General features: G+C 35.9%; 1 protein-coding gene across 7 annotated transcripts in view; it reads right to left on the bottom strand.

Annotated features, from left to right (window-relative positions):
• OPA1 (OPA1 mitochondrial dynamin like GTPase) overlaps positions 1-24860 on the bottom strand; it is a 108086-nt gene that overhangs the window by 25274 nt on the left and 57952 nt on the right. For all 7 annotated transcript variants that reach the window (XM_073804036.1, XM_019923047.3, XM_019923049.3 and 4 more), the window contains 4 exons: positions 22750-22890; positions 20812-20928; positions 14138-14231; positions 13518-13628 (listed from right to left, as the gene is read on the bottom strand). In XM_073804036.1, coding sequence (XP_073660137.1) covers positions 13518-13628; positions 14138-14231; positions 20812-20928; positions 22750-22890 — 463 coding nt within the window. The remainder of the gene's footprint in view (positions 1-13517; positions 13629-14137; positions 14232-20811; positions 20929-22749; positions 22891-24860) is intronic.

Here is a 24860-nt window from a genome sequence, read left to right as displayed (position 1 = left end):
CAGAGTTCAGTTCAGTAACACTACTAGGAAGCTCAGGGCCAGATATGCAGCTTGCTTATAGCAAAGTACGCAGAACCCTTGAGCACCAATCTTATCCCAAATTTCACATTATTTCACTTGCCTGGATTTTCTCTTCCCTTCCACCCAATTTTTCCACGCAAGTATTTTTACTTTTTGCACAGGGTAGATCTTTACAAGCTGCCTCAAAATGTTTGGGGAATAAGGCAGGGAATTAAACTAACAAGCTAGTTTGCAGAAGATATACCACTAGGTAGCTGATTCATATAATATACTATAGTATTCTAAAAATAATCTTTTTATACTGGTAATACTTTTAAAATCAGTAATTTAAGAACATTTTGGGAGGACAATATTTGTCACATTTAACCTTCTATGAATAATCCCTACATGAGAGAAAAAAATAAATTATTTTTATTTCTGCTCAATTCTCGGAAAACTCAATGATATAAAAATCTATATTTAAAGCCATTATTTTCAGCAAAAGAAAAAAACCATACAGTTTTATGGGATTCATGATCGTCTTTTTAAATGTGAATGTTAGATAGATTCTACCGTAAGATTATAATTGTCTCCTGTGAATTATTTTATTCTGTATCCAGTACATAAAATATTCCATATTCGTTACACCTATCAACTCATATTATGATGAAAAAATATTTAAGTTATTTTATGTGGTAACTCATTAATGATACATTTTTTTCTCAAAAAAGTTTAAGTAAATACACTATTTCAAAATGAATACATTTCTTTTTCTCTCCATAAAAAAACCTAAATATCACTACAATTTAAAAACTATGATATAGGTAAGTAATCGGGAAAGCTAAAAAAGTGTTAGCATAATGACCAGTAAAATATTCAGTCCCAAACAATTAAGGTTTTAAAATAATTCATCATTTTTTTTCTTTTCTATTTTCCTCTTCTTAAAAGCATATTTTACTCTGAATTTTGTTAGGAGGGAAATTGAAACATTTTAAGAGAAGGAAAACCACCCAGGCAGCCCTTAAAGAGACAGGACATCATTTATCACCTGAAAAGACAGATTTATAAGAAGCGGGCCCTTTCTGTTCCTTTAAGACTGCAAAACAGATGGGAAGTGAATGGACAGTCAATGGGACAAGAAAACACATGGGAGGTGCCGCTGTATGTATGTTCCCAGCATAAGAAAGAGGTCAAGATTGTAACTGCATGACTGGGTCCTGGAAAGGGTCTTTCTTCAAGCTGTTACAAAGACAAAACGCTGTTCCTCATCCTGCTGTCAAACTGTTATAAATATTGGTTTGTCAAAAGACCTTCAGTGCTGAAATTTTAAAAAGGAGGTGTAACAGATGAATGAATCATGAGAATGATTCTTAAACAGTCAGCTCATTAATGTAATTTTAAAAGTAAAAGAAAATAATACAAGAAGGGAGAATGTAATTCTGATTTATGAGCCAAACTGAAAGTTTATAAGAAAAAAGTATGGAATTAAAAATTGCAGACTTTAATAAAGTTATGAATTAAGTGAGATGAAAAACAAAAATGGAATACAATTATATCTCTCTCTTTTTTTTTTTTTTTCCGGTACGCAGGCCTCTCACTGTTGTGGCCTCTCCCGTTGCGGAGCACAGGCTCCGGACGCGCAGGTTCAGCGGCCACGGCTCCGCAGCATGTGGGATCTTCCCAGACTGGGGCACGAACCCGTGTCCCCTGCATCGGCAGGTGGACTCAACCACTGCGCCACCAGGGAAGCCCCAATTATATCTCTTAAATAAGATGCTACATAAGGACAAAGTATTATTAATCTTATCACAAGGAGAACTAATAGGCATTTGTGTTTTTTTAGGCTGATTTCATGTTTTCAGTTATTTCTCACTATAACCCTATAAATTGATATCATTACTGATATTGGTTCCATAAGGCAGAATAAGGCTCAAAGACATAAATGCAGCTTCAGAATTAATTTCATGCATTCAGTAATTTAGAAAATCACCTTTAAATTATAAATCACAATTTCTTTTTTTCTACAGAAAAGAAATAAAATTGAAATAGCAATAAGAATGCATAGATGGATAAGCCTGGGTTATCTTTTTTGAAGAATGAAACCATTACACATTTCTTTAGGAGACAAACTCATTGTTCTCCAGTTAATGATTAGTTGAACTAGGAGAGTAGACTCTAAAAATAACACATTGAAAATAATATAAAAAAGGAAGCCAAACTATATGAACTTGGTTATCTACAGTCACCACTAGCACAAACCCAGACTAAAAATGAACAGAATCCCAAAACAAATCTAAAAAGATACTATCTCTGACACATGTTGTTAGCCCCAGCTTTGCCATAAATATTTATGTAACTGGCTAAATCATTTCCCTTAGTGAACATCAACTTCCCCATCTGAACAATGGGGATAATAACTTACAAGCCTTATACGCCTTTAGAAGAAAAACACAGCACATGGTGTAAAGTGCAAAGCTCTATACAAATTTAAAGCACATATATGGAGTTCCAAACAGGATTTAATTTGGATTCCAAAGTACCAAATGATGCAGTTACATGAGAATACTTTCTATTCCTAATGCTTGCCTGGCTCATTGCTTTCCTGATTGTCAGCAATCTCAGTAGAAGTGAGAATAAAAGATTACAAAGTTAAGAAGAGAGTGGACGGTTTAAAGTAGAGGCAGCAGCCAAACATTCAAAAGTTTTCCTGTAGACTTCCCAGGTGGTGCAGTGGTTAAGAATCCACCTGCCAACGCAGGTGACATGGGTTCGATCCCTGGTCCAGGAAGATCCCACATGCCGTGGAGCAACTACGCCCATGCGCCACAACTACTGAGCCTGCACTCTAGAGCCTGCGAGCCATAACTACTGAGCCCGTGTGCCACAACTTCTGAAGCCTGCACGCCTAGAGTCCCTGCTGCGCAACAAGAGAAGCCACCACAATGAGAAGCCCATGCACTGCAACGAAGAGTAGCATCCACTCGCTGCAACTAGAGAAAAGCCTGTGCGCAGCAACAAAGACCCAATGCAGCCAAAAATAAATAAATAAATTTATTAAGGGAAAATAAGTTTTCCTGTGTAAAAGAGAATCACGATCAAAAGCAGCTGGAGTACACAGAAGAATCAATCTAGTGATTTTAAGATAGGAATGATTTCAGCATCTTTGAAGAAAGAGAGACATAATGAAGGTACAAGTACATATAGGAAGTGCCAGGGTCCTGAATACAGGTGGAGATTAACTTTAAAAGCAGAGTGATTTTTAGTACATGTTTTGTTACTATATAGCCTCTGGAATCCCTGACCTATTTAAAGCAATGGGTACCATAGGTTTTATTTTTACTAATGCTGCTTATTCCTCTCAGGGAATCTTTTTGAAATGTTTGTATGAAGAAAAGAAAGAGAAATTGAGCCTACTTGATAGATGAGAAACCAGAAATAGGAGCAATGACAACAAATTGAAGATTTGGGGTATAAGAGGAAGCCAGCCCAAGATTTCTTCATGAAAAATGTGTTCCAGAAGTGTAACAGAAATTATGTCCCTAAGATCCCATTAAAAATTTTGTTAGAATACAATGTTACAGTGGTTATATCTCGGCAGTGGTAATAGTTTAAAAAATTCTGCCATCTATATCTTCTAACTTTATACAATGCATATGCACTAGTTTTGTGATAAAAAAGATTAAAACAAAAACACCTAAAATTCTGGTAGTTGTACTGGGTGAAGACAGGTACACATGACACAGAATATGAAGTGGTACCAATAAAAGGAGAGACTAAAAAAAGACCTGAATTCCTTGGCCCAGAAAAAAGATCTAACTCAAAAGATTAAAACTAAGGAACAGACTGAAAAAGTTCTTCTAAGAGAAATTAAAATGGACTAATTCCATACACAGTAGGTAACGACGAAGCAGAGAAAATCTATCATCTTTAATGGGCTGCACAAGTGTGAAAACTTCACCAGTTCAAGAAAGATTTCAATTCATTCACAGGTGACAGATCCAGGAGGGGCAGTTACTAGAAATAGGAAGAATTCAAAGTGAATCCCCAACCACAAAGGATGATACGATGATAACCAATTACTATGTGGCCCCATGAAATGTCTCTTGGTGTCACAATTACCAAGAGGTTATTTGGGAAGATATCAGTCACTTTTAAAATTGATCATATCATGAATCAGCTTAATCATTTCTATGAATGTGATAATTAAGAATATGAAATTTCTAAGGTAATTTTGAATTATGCTCATTTGGAAAAAGAAACAGTTTAGAAATGTATAAAATGGTAAAGAAATTAAAATTTCTTTTGTCCTCAACCCCTCCTGCAACTATCCTGAGAACCCTCTTTCACAGAGGTTACCAGTTCAGTGTGCATCAATTTGTCCTTCAAGACAGTTCTCTTTTTTAAAAAATGTATTCATATCTTGTTTAGTTTTATTTTTTAATATACTGTTCCACAGATCAATGGATTGTTTTGCAATTCGATTTAGTTTTCAATAACTAGATTCCATCTTTTTCCATCTTAGAATGGAGAGAATACATAATTAAAAAAATAAAACAAATCGAAGTTTAATCCAAAACGTAAAGATACTATTTCATCCTAAAGTCTCACTGAGGGAGTGGTAAGCATTAATAACAAGGGAAAAACAGCCTCATTTCTAGCTTTAAAAATGTGCACTGTCTTTTTTATACATAATCATATACACACAAGCACATAATACATAACACATAAATAGAAACCACTTTAAAATGATCAACAAAAAATTCAATCCATAAATTACTGAACAGCCCTTTCCTATCTTTATTCTCACTTTTAATCAGTTAAAATGTGAGTTTAAAGCAAAAAGAATATACTTGCTAGTAAAGCATTGAATAACAGTAGCCTGTAAAAGATTACAGGGAAGTAAATATCCTTTTAATCTTGTACCAGTTTATCAATATCCGTCAATGTTGTCTTTAAAAGACAGACTTAGGGCATGAAAAATGTGCTTGATTGTAAAAGCCCCATTTTGAGTCTGAATTTCCTCATCAATGACCTGGAAAGCACACAACTCGGACTCATCGTGTGGAATTGCGCATGTAAATAACTACTCCTCTAACACACAGGACTCTCCCTGAGGATTACTTTATTCTTTGTGTCAACTCACTCTCTCTCTTTTTTGGACTACAACACAAAGGCAGAGTCTACTTCGTCTCTGCAGACTCAAGGTAAAAATAATCCTTCACTCTCTTCCTTAGCTGCTTTGTCAATTTCACCTTACTAGGAAAAATATTCCACAAAGGCAGAAGTTAAAAATTCAATCACTTTAACCCTGAGAAGACACCTTAAAGAGCTCAAACACTGATAACATAAAACAGAAAGCTATTTATTCTGTAGTGAAGAAAAGAAACATTCTAATCTTCCCATTTTTCAAATATACTCACTTCTACTAACCATTCCAGAAAGTGCCTAAATGTCAAATAGAATAAAAATATTCCAATCGACTTAAAAATTCCTAATAAACACACACACAAAAATGAGTGTTTCGGTGAACTGGGTGGACCGGGGATTAGGACATCCCTGGTGACCTAGAAAGAAGTAAGAAGTGGTTCTGCTAGGGATGAAAGCTAGTCGCAAGATGCCAGCAAAGGAATGTGTGGGTACAGGGGTGAATGTAGCAAATGCGAGCTGCTCTACAAGAGAAATGAGGTGGCAGTTTTCTGGTGAGACAGAGTGGAAGAAAGCTTTCTTCTCCCTCTTTTTTAAGTTAAGAGAAGGGGGTAATGAAGAGCCTGTATTAAAACGTCATGATCCAACATTCAGCAAACACATTCAATATGACATACAAAATATGGTGAATTTATGAAAGAAGCAAATGGCTTTGGCAGAATAGATCAATCATAATAGACATGAAAACATTTTTTTCTTAAATTGGTTATTTTGGTTGATCTACAGTTGTCTATAGTGGGAAGCCTGCCTTCTGCTCAATTAAACAACACTGGCAGTACCTCAGTAAGGTTTTTAACCACTGAAGGAAGTTAAATAAGCAGGGAGGAGGAAAAACACTAGCTCAGGACCAAGAGATAATAATGATGTATAAGAAGGCACAGTGAGAGACATAAGAAAAAAAGAGAAAGAGGGAAAGGCTGCTTAGAAGTGTGCTAGAAGCCAGGAGAGATGAGAAAGCAGTACTGAGTGCCTGTAATTACTGGCCAAAAAACCACAGTCACAGTATGTAGGTATAAATGATGCCACAGAGATTATGGTTTTTACAGTTGCCTAGGTACCTAGAATTCTACAACTCAATGCTACCCTCTCCTCCTTTAAATCCCTTTAAAATTCATTTTCTTTGGTTATGTCTACAGAAACAAATGAACATGCTACTATAGATAATAGTTCAAATAACAAATTTTCAATAGTCACATGATTTATCAGACTCTACTAAAAGAAGATATATGTCGATTTCATGCCCATTAATAAAAATAACAGACTGTGCCGCTGTAAGCATGAAGAACTCTCCAGAGAACTGGTGCGGGGGCAGAGTGGGTGGTGGCGGTGTGTGGCAACAATCGCCTGTGGAGGCTTGGCAAAATACGCATGCCGTAGCCCTACCTCGGGAGAAACAGTTTAAACACATGACTTCTCTTTTCTACAGTTTTAAGTTCCAGATTCTGAGTACAATAATCTTTCTAGGATGATTTTCAGTCTCACACTACTTCGTGGCCACGGGTTTCATCCATCAAGGCCCTCAAGGATTCCGCAAGTACGGCAGAAGTTTAGGAATGCGGAGGAGCCAATGAAAATTAAACTCAAGAGTATCTTGCTATTTTTCTTTCCTAAATAAAGAACAACAAAATTATTCTTGTTGAAGCTTCTCCCATCTAGATATTTCCTGACTACTTTTTATCCCAGTTTTAACATGGCATGAAGACATTTCTTAACTCTCTTATAAACTAGAATTATATCTCAGAGATAACGAAGGTACTTCTTCTTCTTCTTTTTTTTTTGCAGTACACGGGCCTCTCACTGTTGTCACCTCTCCCGTTGCGGAGCACAGGCTCCGGACGCGCAGGCTCAGCGGCCATGGCTCACGGGCCCAGCCGCTCCACTGCATGCGGGATCCTCCCAGACCGGGGCACGAACCCGTGTCCCCTGCATCGGCAGGCGGACTCTCACCCACTGCGCCACCAGGGAAGCCCAAAGGTACTTCTTAAACTTAAGCAGCTAAGGTGCATTTCTCTTCTGATCTTAGCTTATAAAATGGTAGTACTGGATCATTCTGCCTCTACTCCCTTTTTATAACCATAATTTAAAAAATGCACTAGTACGTTAATTATGAAGAACAAACAAAATTTTCATTATAAAAATAATTTGTTACTACCTGGTAGCTCAGAGAAAAAAGAAATTTCCATCTGTCATCTACATTTCTAAGTTTTTAGCATCAAAACTGAATCTCCTGCACACTAAGATAGAAAGCCTGTATCTTTCCTCCATTCTAATTATCAAGAGAAAGCATAGGATGGAGGATAAGAGGAGACTGGGAAAGTAAGGAGACACAAAGACAAGCCCCACCAGCATTGTATATTGCCAAGAGAAACAAACTTTAGTTTCAAGAAACAATTGCCGGCTGTCTGGGAGATGCTCAGGCATCAAACAATAAAGAACAGTCAACAGAGGCAAGAGGCCGAGCATGCTGCTGCGACTGCTTCTCTAATCCCCGGACCTCCAGTAAAAAGGCCAGCTGTTGCCACCTCGTGTAGAGAGTCAGCAGAGCAAATTAACCACGGGAGAAAAAAAGCTGCGGATATTGGAAAATTCTAATTTACCAGCCCTTTAAGCTACACTGTTTTTAACATTGAGGACATCAAACTATTATCATTAAAATAAGCCTGTGTAATGGTAGCCCAAGTAAAAAGGTTTAAGACTGTTTTCACATTTCATTAGTAAATGAGATAGATGTAAATATGAAATATTCGGTTTTGACTGAAGCATATCTTCTCTTCATGTAAAGTACAAGAAATATGAAGAAATACACTGAAGTTTATTATAAAACATTTCAACACTCCCAGACAAGCTCGACAAAAAGCCTCAACTTAGAATAACAGCCATATGCTCAAGTAAAGATTCTGTATCTGTTACAGCTGGATTTTAAGTCTCTAAGTACAAACACACCACACTGAAAAGCTGTGTCTGAATTTTGGGCAACTTTGGTACTACTTACCTATGGCGGAATTCAACTGAGTGTACTTCAAGACAATTTAACAAGTCACGTAAAGAAAATTAACTTCCTTCCATCTGTTTACTGGCTTCATTTACACTTCTGTGTTCTCTTACCCAGATGTTCTAATGCTATCAAAGTTTTCATATTGTTTGAAAGTTTAAGCTGCAAAGGTTTTTTAGTGTACGAAGTACAGAGGATGATAATTATCATGATGATTATCACGGTCATAACTAACATGTATGTCTTTTTTGACCCTCTCCATAAAGGACACTGTTAACTATGGGAGCCTCCAAATATAAAAGACCATTTTATATAATTATATTGTCTAACATCTTGGGGTTTGCTTCTCAAATTAGTTCAGCAGAGTAGTTAAAAGACCTGGGCTCAAATCTTGGCTTTACCGGTTACTATCTGTGTTTCTTAGGCTGCCGTTTCTTTTTCTATAACATGAGAAAAATGACTATACCTATGAGACTGCATGTTAAACACATAACCTAATATCTGGCACAGGAAATTTATTCAAATATTAATTTATATTCATAAATAGATTCAAGTTTCGATACAAAAATGAAAAGGAATTTATTGTAAAATAAGAAGAGAACAATCTAAATGATTGGTAATACCCCTTTAATTCCTGGGTATCAGCGATTCTTTGATTATGTACACAGGAAATAGTGAACAAGAGTTAAAAAAGAAACCTAAGCTCTAAACCCCATGCAACTGATATCAAGGTCCAAAAACTCACAGTAAGCTAGGTTGATATGATATTTACAGAGCAAACAATAAAAGAATCCCATGCCGTTCTGATGAAATTCAGTTTAGCAACATTACTAGCAGTTGTTACCAGTGTCCAGACACTCAGTTTCCAGGCTGGGATGGAGAATAAATTCCAAAAATAGTCTGTGAGATGTTAGCACTATCACTTATTTTATATAATGACAATCATAAAATACATCTTATAAATCATAAGCAGATCATTATAGAAAGAAACATTTTAAATTGAGCTGTAACATGCCAATTTTTTCCTCTTCAAAGAAAGCGTTTTAAAATTGCGGTCTGTTTCAGTAAATACATTGGACACATTATTAAAAACTATGCTGGGAATCCAAATAGATTTTATCTAAATTAGTGCTGTATTTAAGTATCTATAAAAAATCCTTTGAGATAAAATTCACTATAAAATCAAAAGAATTTCATCAAGGTCATAGTGAACATATTTAAACACCAGACAATTCTGAGTATGACTAGACAATGCAAAAAAGGAATAAGGTGGAAAGATTAGCTATGTATTTTACTAAACTGTCCATGAGGCAACCCAGTCTTTCAACATCTTCAGAGGTCATGTTTTCAAAAGTCTCATTATCTCTAAATTATTTTCATATGATCCCTGATCCATTATCAGCTATAAAAACAAAATTAAATTTTTTTTACCCTTTTCTCAGACTTAGGCAACAGTTGTAAAAATACTACAAAGAACATTTTTCCTGAATCATTTACTGTCATTATGCCCCACAAGCCCCAAATATTCTGTGTAGTAGCTACAAATATTTTCCTAAATAATCCTAATCTAACAAGGTTTAAAAATTAACAGTGAAGTATTACTACCTTGTAACCCTTAGATTCCCACCAACTGTCCCATGAATGTCCTTTAGAGCAAAAAGACCTAGCTCAGGATCACGCATTGTATTTCGTTTTCTTGTTCTTTAGTCTCCCTCAACCTGGAACAGTTCCTCAGTCTTTCCTTGTCTCTCATGATCTTGATACATTTTAAAGATTACAAGCCAGTTATTTTGTAGACTGTGCTTTAATTGGGGTTTTTCTGATGTATCCTTATGATTGAATTTAAGTTATACATTGAAGGTAAGAAAATCATAGAAGTGACGCTGGGTTCTTCTCACTGCATTCTATAAGGTGGCACACAGTTCTGATTTGACTACTACTGATAATATTACTGTGACCACTTGATTAAGGTGGTTATTACCAGCCTTCCCCACTTTAAAGTTACTCTTTTTTCCTTTTCAATTATTTTGCATGGAGACAATTTGTGTGATTGTACAAACATCCCATTCCTCATCATTGATTTTATTCATTTACTTATATAATTATCAATTTATGGACTCCTGTTTTATTCAGTGGATTATAATTTATAACTGTCCTTATTTATATTGATGCCCAAACTGTCCTAGTTTTAGCCAACAGGAACCTCTGCACATTGGCTTCTGTATCTTGTTGACCTGTCCCTATCATCCTTCAACTACTTCCTTACTTTCTATATCCTAAGATGTCCCAGGTTCCTCCTGACCTTCCCCTGCTCCGCCTATGGAATCCACTGCATCTCCAGAGTCCTGGTTCCTTGTATGCCTCCTTATCTCATAAGCCTCCTAGAACTAGAAGAGGCAAGCTCTTCTTTCATTTCTTTCATCTTCCTAACTCTAGCTTTGTGGCTTCACTTCAATATTGAACACAGTATATTTTCTCCAGAATATGAGAGAATACCGTACTACTTATGTACTCATCTTAAAGGACAACCAGTCGAAGAATCCCCAAAGTAAAGTGGTGAAATGATTTGAAATTGGGCACGTTTAAAACTGGCAAAATATATGATGCATCAAACTTCTACCAATCTCTACAATAATCTACCCTGTACCATTTTGAAACTGTAGTAAAAACAAACAAAAACTCTGACTCCCTTTCTCTAAATTTCATTAACCGACTTACCATATTCTAATTGAATATGCTATATTAGGAACTTTGATCTGTGTAAGACAGTAGTAACCATTCAACTGTGACAGTTTACTGGCTGAAAGTATCCATGACCATATTCGCAAGTGTTAGGCTGAACATAAACAGTAAGGAAAAGGTACTCTCAAGATTTTTTTTCAACTAATGGACAAAGTCATGGCTCATCTCCTTTAGTGTGACTGATGAGGCTGAGTCACTGGTCAAACACTTGCTTCCAAGGACATTATTTGGTACATTAACACGACAATAATTATATATATACAAAAGTAGTAAATCATTTCAAGGGAGTCATATGAGTACTTTCTCAGGAAAACATAAGACTTGGCTTGACAGTGCACAAATTTGTGTTAGCAATACACTTTCCTTAAACAATCAAATTGGGAGTAGAAAATGATGGGGTTACACAACACTCTATTATAAAACATGAGAAAAGACATATTTTCTAATCACTTAAAAATGTATATGCTGGTAGAACACATGGAAGTATTTCACTGTCTGATAACTATGTCTCGAGGGATACAAAAGAAATAGATCTGTATACACTGTGATACTGACACATCTCTTCCTGTAACAGTACTAATTTAGCATGAAATTATAAACCAGAAACTTCCAAATGTTTTTTTGAACCAATTCCCCTACCAACCCTGTAAGAAGAAAACAATTATAGTATCATTCTTACAAAGAAGCTAAGGCTGTGGAAGATACCCTGCCTAAGATAACACAGCTAGTACATGGTAGTTCAGATTTAAGCACAGGCCTTCTATGAGTTAGCACAGACTTAACTACACCACCAAGGCAGCATGAAAAAACTGGAAGAACAGCAACAGACGATGGAAATAAAAGTTAAAGTGAGATATATTTCAAAAAAAGATTACCTAAAGAAAGAAGGAAAAGGAAAAGAGAAAGAAATAGGAAGCTGAGATAGTAGGGAGGAGAGAGAAAGAGAGGACAAGCAGTGGAGGAGAACACGCTGCTCTGGCACACAGCAGAAGACAGGAAAGCGCTGCTTGGTTTCACTTGGATGTTCTAGGGGTTGTATTGTAGTGCTAAATATTCAGCTTAGAAACTGTTTTCAAATGTGAAGAACTGCTTTTGGTTGAGCATGTGCTACCTTCTGGATATCAGAAAATTCATAGATAGTAAATTTAAGTTTACATTGAAGAAAAAAATACTGTTTCATGAAGTTGAAATAAGGGAAACTTGTAACAAGGTAAACTCAAACAGAAGCACTAACCACCAGTATTTTCATTTTTATTTAATAATATTAACTTCTCACTGATTTCCTTGGGTTCTCAAGTATCTAAGTAAATCTTAATAGGCAATCCAAACATCTTAAAGCTAGGAATTCACTAGCATTCAAAGAAGAACCAAATGTCCCTCCGCGCCCCCCCAAAGCCCCCCAAAACAAAGTGACAAAGTGACTAACAGGGCCCAGCTAGGTTGGGGGCTGAAGGTGGGGAGCTATATCACCCTGGTATAGGTGTTAAAGCCAGACCAGGTGTAAGAGGGTGTTCGCGACCTGCCCAGCAGTGAGGAGAGGATCCGTGTAGGAGGAGAGTCAGTGCAGGCGGCCAAAGCACAGCAGGATGAAAACAGTATCTCTACAAAAGCACGGTTGGGCTTCAGGTGAGGAAGAGTCCTCGTGTAGCCGGGCAGCGGGTAGGAAGAATGAGAGAGAGAGATGCCTGGCAGTGTCAGAGCATGAGCTCAGTAAAAAGGACTCCATTAGGAAGGGCAACCTGGCACAGAATGTCAGAGCCTAGATGAGGTGGAAAGGGTGTCAACACAGGGTAAGGTATTGTGGTAGTGGCCTGGAGTTGGGCGATAAGAACCGAGCTGGGTGAGAAGGACATTTGTGCAATGAAGGGGACAGTAGCAAGTTTGGTTACATATAAGAGGACTGATCAAAATAAGGAAATATATTAAAGATACGTAGAGCCAGATTTATCACTGTCAGAAAAAGGAATTACAAATAAGGAAAAGGAAAAAATTAGAATGAACTCGGTATTATTAAATTAAAATGGAAAGCACTGGTGTCAACTTATGGTTTTCAATAGATATATACATATGATTAGAAATACAGATGTAATTACGTGTATATATGCGCACGCACACACATGGTATTTGTTCCTTCGCTCCACCGAGTGGGTCTGGGAACAGTGATATTTCAATAATGATGAACATATCTGGTTCCTAGTTCTTGATTTCTAAATATCATTCTCCAAAAAGGGAAGCTTGGTCAGGGAAAGCACAAGATGAATATGGAACATCTTGTGTGGAAGGACAATATTAGGACAACAGATGAAACTTGCATGGAGTCTGAAAATTAGATGTAGTAATTTATCAGTGTTATTAACATCCCGATTTTGATGGTTGCTAGGAGAAAATTCTTGTTTCTAAAAAACACACGTTAAAGTACTTGGAACTAATGGAACTTCAGGTCAGCAACTTTCAAACAGTTCAGGGGGAAAAAGCTCTTTGTACATACTTTTCTATAAGTTTAAAATGAGATGGAGAAATAAATGGACATGCAGAAGGTGAAAAGGCAGTGAGATGGAGGGCAGGAAGGATTACTTACTGAGGTCTTCAGCCAGTTGAACTCGTTTACCAGTGAGCAATTTTACCTTCTTCTCACTATCTTCAGCAAAATCTTCCAGTACCTCTTTAACATTTTTCTCTAATCGCCTGACTGTTTAAAGCAAATAAAGAAATATGAGAAGCATGATTTTTATGAATGCACAAGGATGATAAAATTAACAATATATGGAGAGCAAGTTCTTATTTTTCTCATCACGATAAATCTATTGTTAAGTTCAGACTTCTCAGTTATAGGGAGAATATCTACCTGTTATGCAGTACTTTTATCAACATGAAACTAACACATATCCTCAGAGAAAGTCCTATTCTTAAGCTCTAATATTTTAATGGAAGTACAGATTCCCCAAAAAACCTAAGTGATGCTTAGGAGTCCTTTCCTAACAGAGTTTTTGTGTAATGAAGAAAGACTCCTGGTATGTTTATCTCCCATCTTTTTCAATTATGGTTTATTTTCATTACTATTTTAAAGGCAAATTATAATTTTTGGTCTTCTAATAAATCTAACGTTCAGGAAATATTTTGGCATCCATCTATTTAAAGTGAAATGTTATTACTGTTATTTTTCATGTCAAATTAGAAAGTGGTCCTTCTGTGGCTTACCTTCAGTGTTTGTAAGTTGCTGTCTTAAAGTATTTGCAGTGATGGCAAGCATTCGCTGTATTCGCCAAAACAGGACAACATCATTGCATTCCAACTGAAATATTAGGTAATAAAGATTACCAGATGCAAACTTAAAAATGAAAACCACAATCATGAACACATAAAATTCCTGAAGTCAGTACCTACAGCCTCTGCTTTAATAAAAAATAATCAGATTTACCTAATACATATATTCCTCTTGTAGATAGGACCTACTGCATTTTTTCTGCACAGGAACCACAAAGTTCTACATGATTTGGGTTTTATTTGCACCACAGCTACATAGCTTTGTTTTGATTCCAATGACAAAGCAAGTAAACTTGGGAAGTAGAGAATTTCATTATGTTATATACAAGCAGAAGTTCACAGAATATATCCTTACTTAGCATTTAGTTCAACTAACAATCATGTTATCTTAAATATGTCCTTAGGCTAACCTCTGTTCTTTGAGTGTACACTCAAGCCATTTTTGAAATTCAGCTGCATATGCAAATACATTAATGATGTTTTAAAAAAGCTTATCCTCTGGGTGAGGAGTAAAACAGGGGTAGGAGATAAAGTAGTACAAACAACTATGTATAAAATAAATAAGCTACAAGGATATATTGTACAGTACATTGAAATATAGCCAATATTTTATAATAACTTTAAATGGAGTATAATCTATAAAAATATTGAATCACTATTCTGTATACCTGAAACAAATATAAAATAGTAAATCAACTATATTTCAATTAAAAAAATAGCATATTCCTTTTTGAAAGCAAGAAAGGGAAAAAGCAAGAAAGCAAGAAAGAAAGAGAAAGAAAGAAAAGAAAGAAAGCTTATTCAATAGAGAGGTCTTACTAACAATGAAAATTATGCAAACAACTTGCCAATTTTTACACAGGCACATTTAAACACAAATTTCTTTTAAGCTGCTGAAAACGCAAAAGAAAAACACTTTAGGGGTCTCAAATAAGATTGCTGATTAACAGAGCTCTTTCAGAAGGACACTTTAAAAAGCATTTATCCTTGTATGAAAAAGCTCAAAATACATTAGTTTACCGCCACCTAGGGGTTATTTTGTAAAATGTGACATTAAAGTGCAGTTGTCCATTCTAAGAACTTTCTACAGTTCTTTTAAAGAATTATTTAAAGCAAGATTTTCATGGAGGAAGCTTGCACAAGCCTCTTAGATAGCCTCATCCACCAAAGGGCAGACACCAGAAACAAGAACTATAATCCTGCAGCCTGTGGAACATAAACCGCATTCACAGAAAGACAGACAAAATGAAAAGGCAGAGGACTATGTACCAGATGAAGGAACAAAATAAAACCCCAGAAAAACAATTAAATGAAGTGAGATAGGCAACCTTCCAGAAAAAGAATTCAGAATAATGAGAGTGAAGATGATCCAGGACCTCGGAAAAAGAATGGAGGCAAAGATCAAGAAGATGCAAGAAATGTTTAACAAAGACCTCGAAGAATTAAAGAACAAACAGAGATGAACAATACAATAAGTGAAATGAATAATACCCTAGAAGGACTCAATAGCAGAATAACTGAGGCAGAAAAACAGGTAAGTGACCTGGAAGACAAAATAGTGGAATTCACTGCTGTGGAACACAATAAAGAAAAAAGAATGAAAAGAAAGAAAGACAGCCTAAGAGACCTCTGGGACAACATTGAACACACCAACATTCTCATCATAGGGTGCCAGAAGGAGAAGAGAGAAAGAAAGGACCTGAGAAAATATCTGAAGAGATAACTGCTGAAAACTTCCCTACATGGGAAAGGAAATAGTCACCTAAGTTCAGGAAGCTCAGAGAGTCCCAGGCAGGATAAGCCAAAGGAGGAACATGCAAGACACTTAGTAATCAAGTTGACAAAAGATAATGAAAAAATATTAAATGCAACAAGGGAAAAGCAACAAATAACATACAAGGTAATTCCCATAAGTTTCCCAGCTGATTTCTCAGCAGAAACTCTGTAGGCCACAAGGCAGTGGCACGATATACTTAAAGTGATGCAAGGGAAGAACCTACAACCAAGATCACTCTACCCGGCAGGGATCTCATTCAGATTTGACAGAGAAATCAAAAGCTTTAGACAAGCAAAAGCTAAGAGAATTCAGCACCACAAAACCAGCTCTACAACACATGCTAAAGGAACTTCTCTAAGTGGGAAACACAAGAGAAGGACCTGCAAAAACAAACCCAAAACAATTAACATCATGGTAATAGGAACATACATATTGATAATTACCTTAAACGTGAATGGATTAAATGCTCCAACCAAAAGACACAGGCTCACTGAATGGATACAAAAATAAAACCCATATATATGCTGTTGACAAGAGACCCACTTCAAACTAGGGACACATACAGACTGAAAGTGAAGGGATGGAAAAAGATATTCCATGTAAATGGAAATCAAAAGAAAGCTGGAGTAGCAATACTCTTATCAGATAAAATAGACTTTAAAATAAAGAAAGTTACAAGAGACAAGGAAGGACACTACATATGATCAAGGGATCAATCCAAGAAGATATAACAATTATAAATATATATGCACCCAACATAGGAGCACCTCAATACATAAGGCAAATGCTAACAGCTATAAAAGAGGAAATCAACAGTAACACAATAGTGGGGTACTTCAACACCTTACTTACACCAATGGACACATCATCCAAACAGAAAATTAATAAGGAAACACAAGCTTTAAATGACACAACAGACAAGATAGATTTAATGGCTATTTATAGGACATTCCATCTAAAACCAGCAGATTACACTTTCTTCTCAAGTGCACATGGAACATTCTCCAGGATAGATCACATCTTGGGTCACAAATCAAGCCTTGGTAAATTCAAGAAAACTGAAATCATATCAAGCATTTTTTCCGACCACAATGCTATGAGATTAGAAATAAATTACAGGGAAAAAAACATAAAAGACACAAACACATGGAGGCTAAAAAATATGTTACTAAATAACCAAGAGATCACAGAAGAAATCAAAGAGGAGATCAAAAAACACCTAGAGACAAATGACAACGAAAACACGACAAACCAAAACCTATGTGATGCAGCAAAAGCAGTTCTAAGAGGGAAGTTTATAGCAATACAATCCTACCTCAAGAAACAAGAAAAATCTCAAACAAACAACCTAAAGTTACACCTAAAGGAACTGGAGAGAGAACAAACAAAACCCAAAGTTAGTAGAAGGAAAGAAATAACAAACATGAGAGTAGAAATAAATGAAATAAAAACAAGAAAACAATAGCAAAGATCAATAAAACTAAAGCTGGTTCTTTGAAAAGATAAACGAAATTGATAAACCTTTAGCCAGATGCATCCAGAAAAAGAGGGAGAGGACTCAAATCAGTAAAATTAAAAATGAAAAAGGAGAAGTTAAAACAGACACTGCAGATATACAAAGCATCCTAAGAGACTACTACAAGCAACTGTATGCCAATAAAATGGACAACCTGGAAGAAATGGACAAATTCTTAGAAAGGTATAACCTTCCAAGACTGAACCAGGAAGAAATAGAAAATATGAACAGACACAATATTGAAACTGTGATTAAAAATCTCCCAACAAATAAAAGCCCAGGACCATATGGCTTCACAGGCGATTTCTATCAAACATTTAGAGAAGAGCTAACACCCATCCTTCTCAAACTCTTCCAAAAAATTGCAACAGAGGAAGAAGAACACTCCCAAACTCATTCTACAAGGCCACCATCACCCTGATGCCAAAACCAGACAAAGATACTACAAAAAAAGAAAATTACAGACCAATATCACTGATGAATTTAGATTAAAAAATCCTAGCAAACAGAATCTAGCAACACATTGAAAGGATCATACAGCATGATGAAGTGCGATTTATCCCAGGGATGCAAGGATTCTTCAAAATATGTAAATCAATCAATGTGATACACCATATTAACAAATTGAAGAATAAAAACCATATGATCATCTCACTAGATGCAGAAAAAGCTTTTGACAAAATTCAACACCCATTCATGATGAAAACTCTCCAGAAAGTGGGCATAGAGGGAACCTATCTCAACATAATAAACGCCATATATGACAAACCCACAGCAAACATCATTCTCAATGGTGAAAAACTGAAAGCATTTCCTCTAAGATCGGGAACAAGACAAGGATGTCCACTCTCACCACTATTATTCCACATAGTTTTGGAAGTCCTAGCCACAGCAATCAGAGAAGAAAAAGAAATAAAAGGAATCCAAATTGGAAAAGAAGAAGTAAAACTGCCACTGTTTGCAGATGACATGATACTATACATAGAGAATCCTAAAGATGCCACCAGAAAACTACTAGAGCTAATCAATGAATTTGGTAAAGTTGCAGGCTACAAAATTAAGGCACAGAAATCTCTTGCTTTCCTATACAATAAAGATGAAAAATCCAAAACAGAAATTAAGGAAACACTCCCATTAACCACTGCAGCAAAAAAAATTAAATATCTAGGAATAAACCTACCTAAGGAGACAAAAGACCTGTATGCAGAAATCTATAAGACAGTGATGAAAGAAATTAAAGAAGATACAAACAGATGGAGAGATATACCATGTTCTTGGATTGGAAGAATCAACATTGTGAAAATGACTATACTACCCAATGCAATCTACAGATTCAGTGCAATCGCTATCCAACTACCAATGGCATTCAAGACAATATGGTACTGGCACAAAAACAGAAATATAGATCAATAGAACAGGATAGAAAGCCCAGAGATAAATCCACGCACCTATAATCAATTAATCTATGACAAAGGAGGCAAGGATATACAATGGAGAAAAGACAGTCTCTTCAATAAGTGGTGCTGGGAAAACTGGACAGCTTACATGTAAAAGAATGAAATTAGAACATTCCCTAACACCATACACAAAAATAAACTCAAAATGGATTAAAGACCTAAATGTAAGACCAGATACTATAAAACTCTTACAGGAAAACCTAGGAAGAACACTCTTTGATATAAATCACAGCGAGATCTTTTTTGACCCACCTCCTAGAGTAGTGGAAATAAAAACAAAAATAAACAAATGGGACCTAATGAAACTTAAAAGCTTTTGCACAGCAAGGAAACTGTAAACAAGACGAAAAGATAACCCTCAGAATGGGAGAAAACATTTGCAAATGAATCAATGGAGAAAGCATTAATCTCCAAAATACATAAACAGCTCATGCAGCTCAATATTAAAAAAACAAACAACCCAATCCAAAAATGGGCAGAAGACCTAAATAGACATTTCTCCAAAGAAGACATACAGATGTCCAAGAGGCACATGAAAAGCTGCTCAACATCACTAATTATTAGAGAAATGCAAATCAGAATTACAATGAGTTATCACCTCACACTGGTTAGAATGGGCATCATCAGAAAATCTACAAACAACAAATGCTAGAGAGGGTGTGGAGAAAAGGGAACCCTCTTGCACTGTAGGTGGGAATGTAAATTGATACAGCCACTATGGAGAATAGTATGGAGGTTCCTTAAAAAACTAAAAACAGAATTACCATATGACCCAGCAATCCCACTACTGGGCATATACACAGAGAAAACCATAATTCAAAAAGACACATGCACCCCAATGTTCACTGCAGCACTCTTTACAATAGCCAGCTATGGAAGCAACCTAAATGCCCATCGAAAGATGAATGGATAAAGAAAATGTACATATATATAATGGAATATTACTCAGCCATAAAAAGGAACAAAACTGGGTCATTTGTAGAGACGTGGATAGACCTAGAGACTGTCATACAAAGTGAAGTAAGTCAGAAAGAGAAAAACAAATGTTGTATATTAATGCATATATGTGGAATCTAGAAAAATGGTACAGATGAACTGGTTTGCAAGGCAGAAACAGAGACACAGATGTAGTGAACAAACATATGGACACCAAGGGGGGAACGCAGGGAGAAGGGTGGTGGTGGTGGGATGAATTGGGAGATTAGGATTGACATATATACACTAATATGAATAAAATTGGTAACTAATAAGAACATGCTGTATAAAAAAAATAAATAGAAAAGAATTCAAAAACAAAAAAATAGATTTTCATGATATAAAGAATTATAATATGGGGGAAAGCATGATAAAAAATGTAGTGCATTATTATTTCCATTATGCAAATAAATGGTTATGTTATATATCTACACACATATACATACAACATGTATAGAAAGAGGTGAACGGATATACATAAAAATGTTAACTAAAAGTACTTCTAGGTCAGGGGATTATAAAATATTGTTTCCTTTTGCATGGTTGTTTTTTTTAACATTTATTTATTCCATTTACTTTCTATAATGGTAAAGTATTATTTTCTAACACAGTTAATTCTTAAAAAAATCTTTAAAAAGTATTGTAGTGCCTATTATATGCACACGATCTAATATGCACTGGGATGATATGTATGTAAAATGTAATCACTACAAAAGTGGTAAATATCTTTGAAAAAATAAGAGTTAGGTCACTCTATAAATTACGCATACTTTTTCTCAGAAGATCAAAAGACTTAAAAGTTAATGCTAAACCTCAAGCTTACTTTTAAGCAATTAAACAACTATCACTAAAAAACATTTCTCTTTGTTTTTGGAAACCTTACCTCAGAATCTACAAAATGCCTCTGGTAGTAATAGAAGCCTCTTCGACAAAGGTTACAATGGTTTAGGGCTGTTTTTAAGAAATGTCTTCTATAAACTTGGTGCCAAGTATCCTTGATCTAAAATAATAAAAAGAAAAGAGACCAAAGAGTTACTGTATGCTCTCCAGGTTGATCAAACACATTCTGAAAAGTCATATACAAAGTTTACTTATAAAAAAGTTAATTAAAACCAATGGCAATGTTGTTATTCTGTCAACCTTCTATATCCATTAAAAAATTTTTTTTCAAGGTAAAGATTAGACCACTAGTACTCTGACTCCTTACCAGTCTATATACTTCAATATTTGCAGTGTTTCTAACAAGCATTATTATTAATCATCTTGTAGAGTAGAGAGGGTGGAGATTATCTTCCTCTAGTTAGAGGTAAGGTGTCCAAGGCAAAAAGAGGTTGTGAGCCTTGTCAGAGGTCAGAGTCAGACTAGGAAGCTGGTCTCAGACCATGTCCATCAACCCAACAACATTTCCTTTCTCGTTATGAAATTTCATTGTTCCTTCAGCAATATGACCCCCACCACTTTATTATTATATAGTCTGTTAGGGTGTTCAGAGGTCTTCCACACCACTGTCTTTTTTCAAGCACAACAAAAATAATGTTGAGAAAGTAGAACAAGCATCATCAACACCATCTGACAGTTGAGAAAAGGGGGCTGAGATTATACCAATAACTAAAGGCAATATTACTAGCTAATAGAATGGAAGTGTACTGGAATTCACATCTCCTGACATCTAGTCTATCCACTATTCTTATCACAGTACTTTGCTACCTATTTTATAGCTTCACAAAATGCAGTGAACATAGTTTCTCTTGGAAAAAATCTGATACTTTCTCGTTCACAGAAAGTAAGATATACAGCCAATTCATATCCTAAGATATGGATAAAATCCCTCCTATTGTATTAACCACTTATAAAGTTCAAAAGTATCCAACCGAACAGAATTTACTGTTAGTAAGAGCTAGGACCAATGTGGATAAATGAAATCTATATTCAACTAATAATTTCATGTAATCATTAGTTTTAATTTCATTTTCAATTTATAAACAATGAGATGTATAGCAGCTTTAACTGTTTCTTTTCATCAGTTTTCTTTTCTTGTTCTGACCTCTGGTGGATTTTAAATTAAGTATACTCATTTCTCAAGTGCAGAAACATAAATAGCAAATAAATCTTTAAGAGAATCTATGCATGGCCCTGAAACTTCTTAAATGATTGTTTTCCTCACTAGAATTACTTTTCTAGATGGGGTTCACTTAAGCTAATTTAAGCTAATGTTAAAATGAAGCTTTGATCCCTCACACCCTAACTAACTAGGGAACACAGGCCCAGAAACACAATTGTTTTTTTAAATTTTTCTCCAAATAAGCATCATGAAGGTAAGCAAAAGTAGCCTAAACTATAATTATATATCCTCATATTTATTATGAAGAAAGAAAATGAGATAGAACCCAAAGGTATTATCCAATTTACTCACACCTGATTAAGATACATTTGACTGAAAAAACATACATATTAAGTGAGCCATATTTAAGCAAAAATTTCATTCTGCAATCTGAAACAGCGTAACGTAGTGCAGAGATCTCGGTGGGGTCTCTCCCCTTTTCCCAGAACTTACTGCTGAATTTGCCCAGAGAACTTCCCTTTTCTAAGTCTCAAGTTCCCCATTTACAAATTAAAGCATTATACTTAAAGCAATACTGAGAATAAAATTTCAACTGTTTCCACACTCAAAATGACCAAGTTCTTTTTGTCAGCAAAAGTACACAGGATCAAAGTACAATTAAGCACTTAAATATCTAAGTAATACATTAGAAGTAGTAACATTTTACTACAAGAAACAAAGACTAAGGAAGCAAGTTCATGCTTTTCAGCAGTTTATTACCAAGCTTGGGTCTACTTCTACTCCTCGGGATTCAAGGTTCTTTCGGACTGTAGTTATCTCATCACTTGCGAGATAAGCTGGGTGCTCCTCATTACATTTCAACATCTTCTCCAGTTCATTCTTGGTTTCATTGTGAACACACTTTGAAATGTTTAAAAGAGGACTGTGTTTAGATGGTTCATGACTTGGCATAATTATAAAAACAGAGTCCCAATTTTAATAAATATATTACTTTTGCACGATTGGTGACACAAGCTCAACCACAACAAACAAGGAAAACCAGAGTACCCCGGCTTATGAATGCAAAACAACCTGGACATGTGAGGGGGCAAGGGGGGAAGGGGATTAGCCCTATTTGCTATACTTTACCGATACTTTGGCTGAGATGTTTTACTGTCCAAGTCACAGGATCAGGCACCTTACTATGTACATCCTTTCTTGACCTTAGGGTATGATTTCAATCTAGGAAAAAGTGCCCTATATACACGGGAAGAGATAATGTTCTATAAATGCCTCGTATCTAAGAACTGGATGACTGTAAGGCCCTGTGCCTGTTGACATGCTCCTTTTCTGATAAATACAAAATTCAGTCTGATTTTTTTAAAAAGTCTTTTCATTGAAATCCTTCTTAGATTGCTTCTGTGAGGTGCCCAACATTCTTAAATTCACTTCCAGTCTCTTCTCTATAATTGTTTACAATCTCTTCACCAAATGAGGAAAGCATACACACTAGTGGTAAGTCTGAAAGCAAGACTCAGTACGGTGTCAAATTAACTTTATCTTTTCATTTTTTCCATCCTTCTTTCAAAACTGCATGGTACAGGAAACTAGCTTCAAATTCACTACCCTAAACAAGTTACTACCATAGCACTTTGCCCCAAACTGTACCAAGCTACGGAATCTGAGTATTTATATAAAAATAACACTGAAACACAAATAAACGGCTTGTAAATGGAACTACTAAATAATATTCTCTGAAAACATGAGAAGAAATTTAATAAAGAGAAATTTCACTGTTTCCTTAAACTTCTGCTATTTGGTCTGAGACAGGAAGGAAAATTCCAACTATATTCTCCCACTCTTCCTGCCCTGTTTTACTTCCACCTGTCCACCTGTTCCCACCACGCTGGTTGTTCAGGAGAACACCACTCTCCCATCTATCCTGACCAAGATTTCCATTAGTTTAGCTCAAAGTGAAAATGTTTCAAAGGAATGGTTTTTCCCCAGAAGATTAGGAAAAAGTAACAATATAAAAGCAAAATATAGTTTTCAGAACATGGATTTCTCATCTTTAGCAAAGGACAATCTTAAGTTTCTTTTCCTGCTAAATCCTGCCAACTCAAAAAGAAAAGGAACTGTTACACAGCTATCTAAACTTGCAGTGTGGGACCTAGGGATATTCTCAACTTCTAGAATCTGTTTCTCACTGAAAACTCCGGGTATGAAGTCTAGACCAGTGGTTTTCAACTGGGACTGGGAGGGTTAGAGAGGTTAGAGGAGAGCTTGAGTTGGTGAGTCTGACATGACGCTTTGCTTTGACAGAGAAAACAAAACCTGCGTATACAAACACCTCCCCAGCGGTTCTCCTGTCCCTCCCCTCTATACTCCAAACTATGGCCTCTGTTTGTTTTACAGTCAGACTGAGTCTTACACATGCTGCCCTGATAACCCTAGGAGAAGCTCTTCTCTGAAGGGTTTCCAAATTCCTCTTCTAGGCGACAGATCCTTGCACTGACAGTAAAACTAATTCCTCTGCTTCTCTTGAAGGGATTTCCTATGGGTTCAAGTTCCTGAGAAAGTAACTTACAACCAGGAATCATTCCTCTCTGAGAGTGTTTGGCCAAAGCATATTTACTACTAGTTGCTGAGGCAAGTTCTGCCATCACTGATTGTTCTAGACCTAATTAGGCCTAATTTCACTAAGCCTTAAAGGTCAGACGCCATTTTTCTTTGGAGCTTATCTGCCTTATACCAGTTCTTTCTAATCAATGCCTCTACCTGTCTCAAAGTCAGAAATCTCTGCTGAATCCCCTAGGAATTCTATTCTGAAAGACTGCCTCCTCACAGCCCATGTGTATAGCAGAGATAACTGATGTACTCTGAATACACGC

Source organism: Tursiops truncatus, chromosome 4, assembly GCF_011762595.2.
Source record: "Tursiops truncatus isolate mTurTru1 chromosome 4, mTurTru1.mat.Y, whole genome shotgun sequence".
Taxonomy (NCBI): Eukaryota; Metazoa; Chordata; class Mammalia; order Artiodactyla; family Delphinidae; genus Tursiops; species Tursiops truncatus.
Note: the sequence above shows the minus strand (reverse complement) of the source record. Positions and strands in the feature narration are given on the sequence as shown.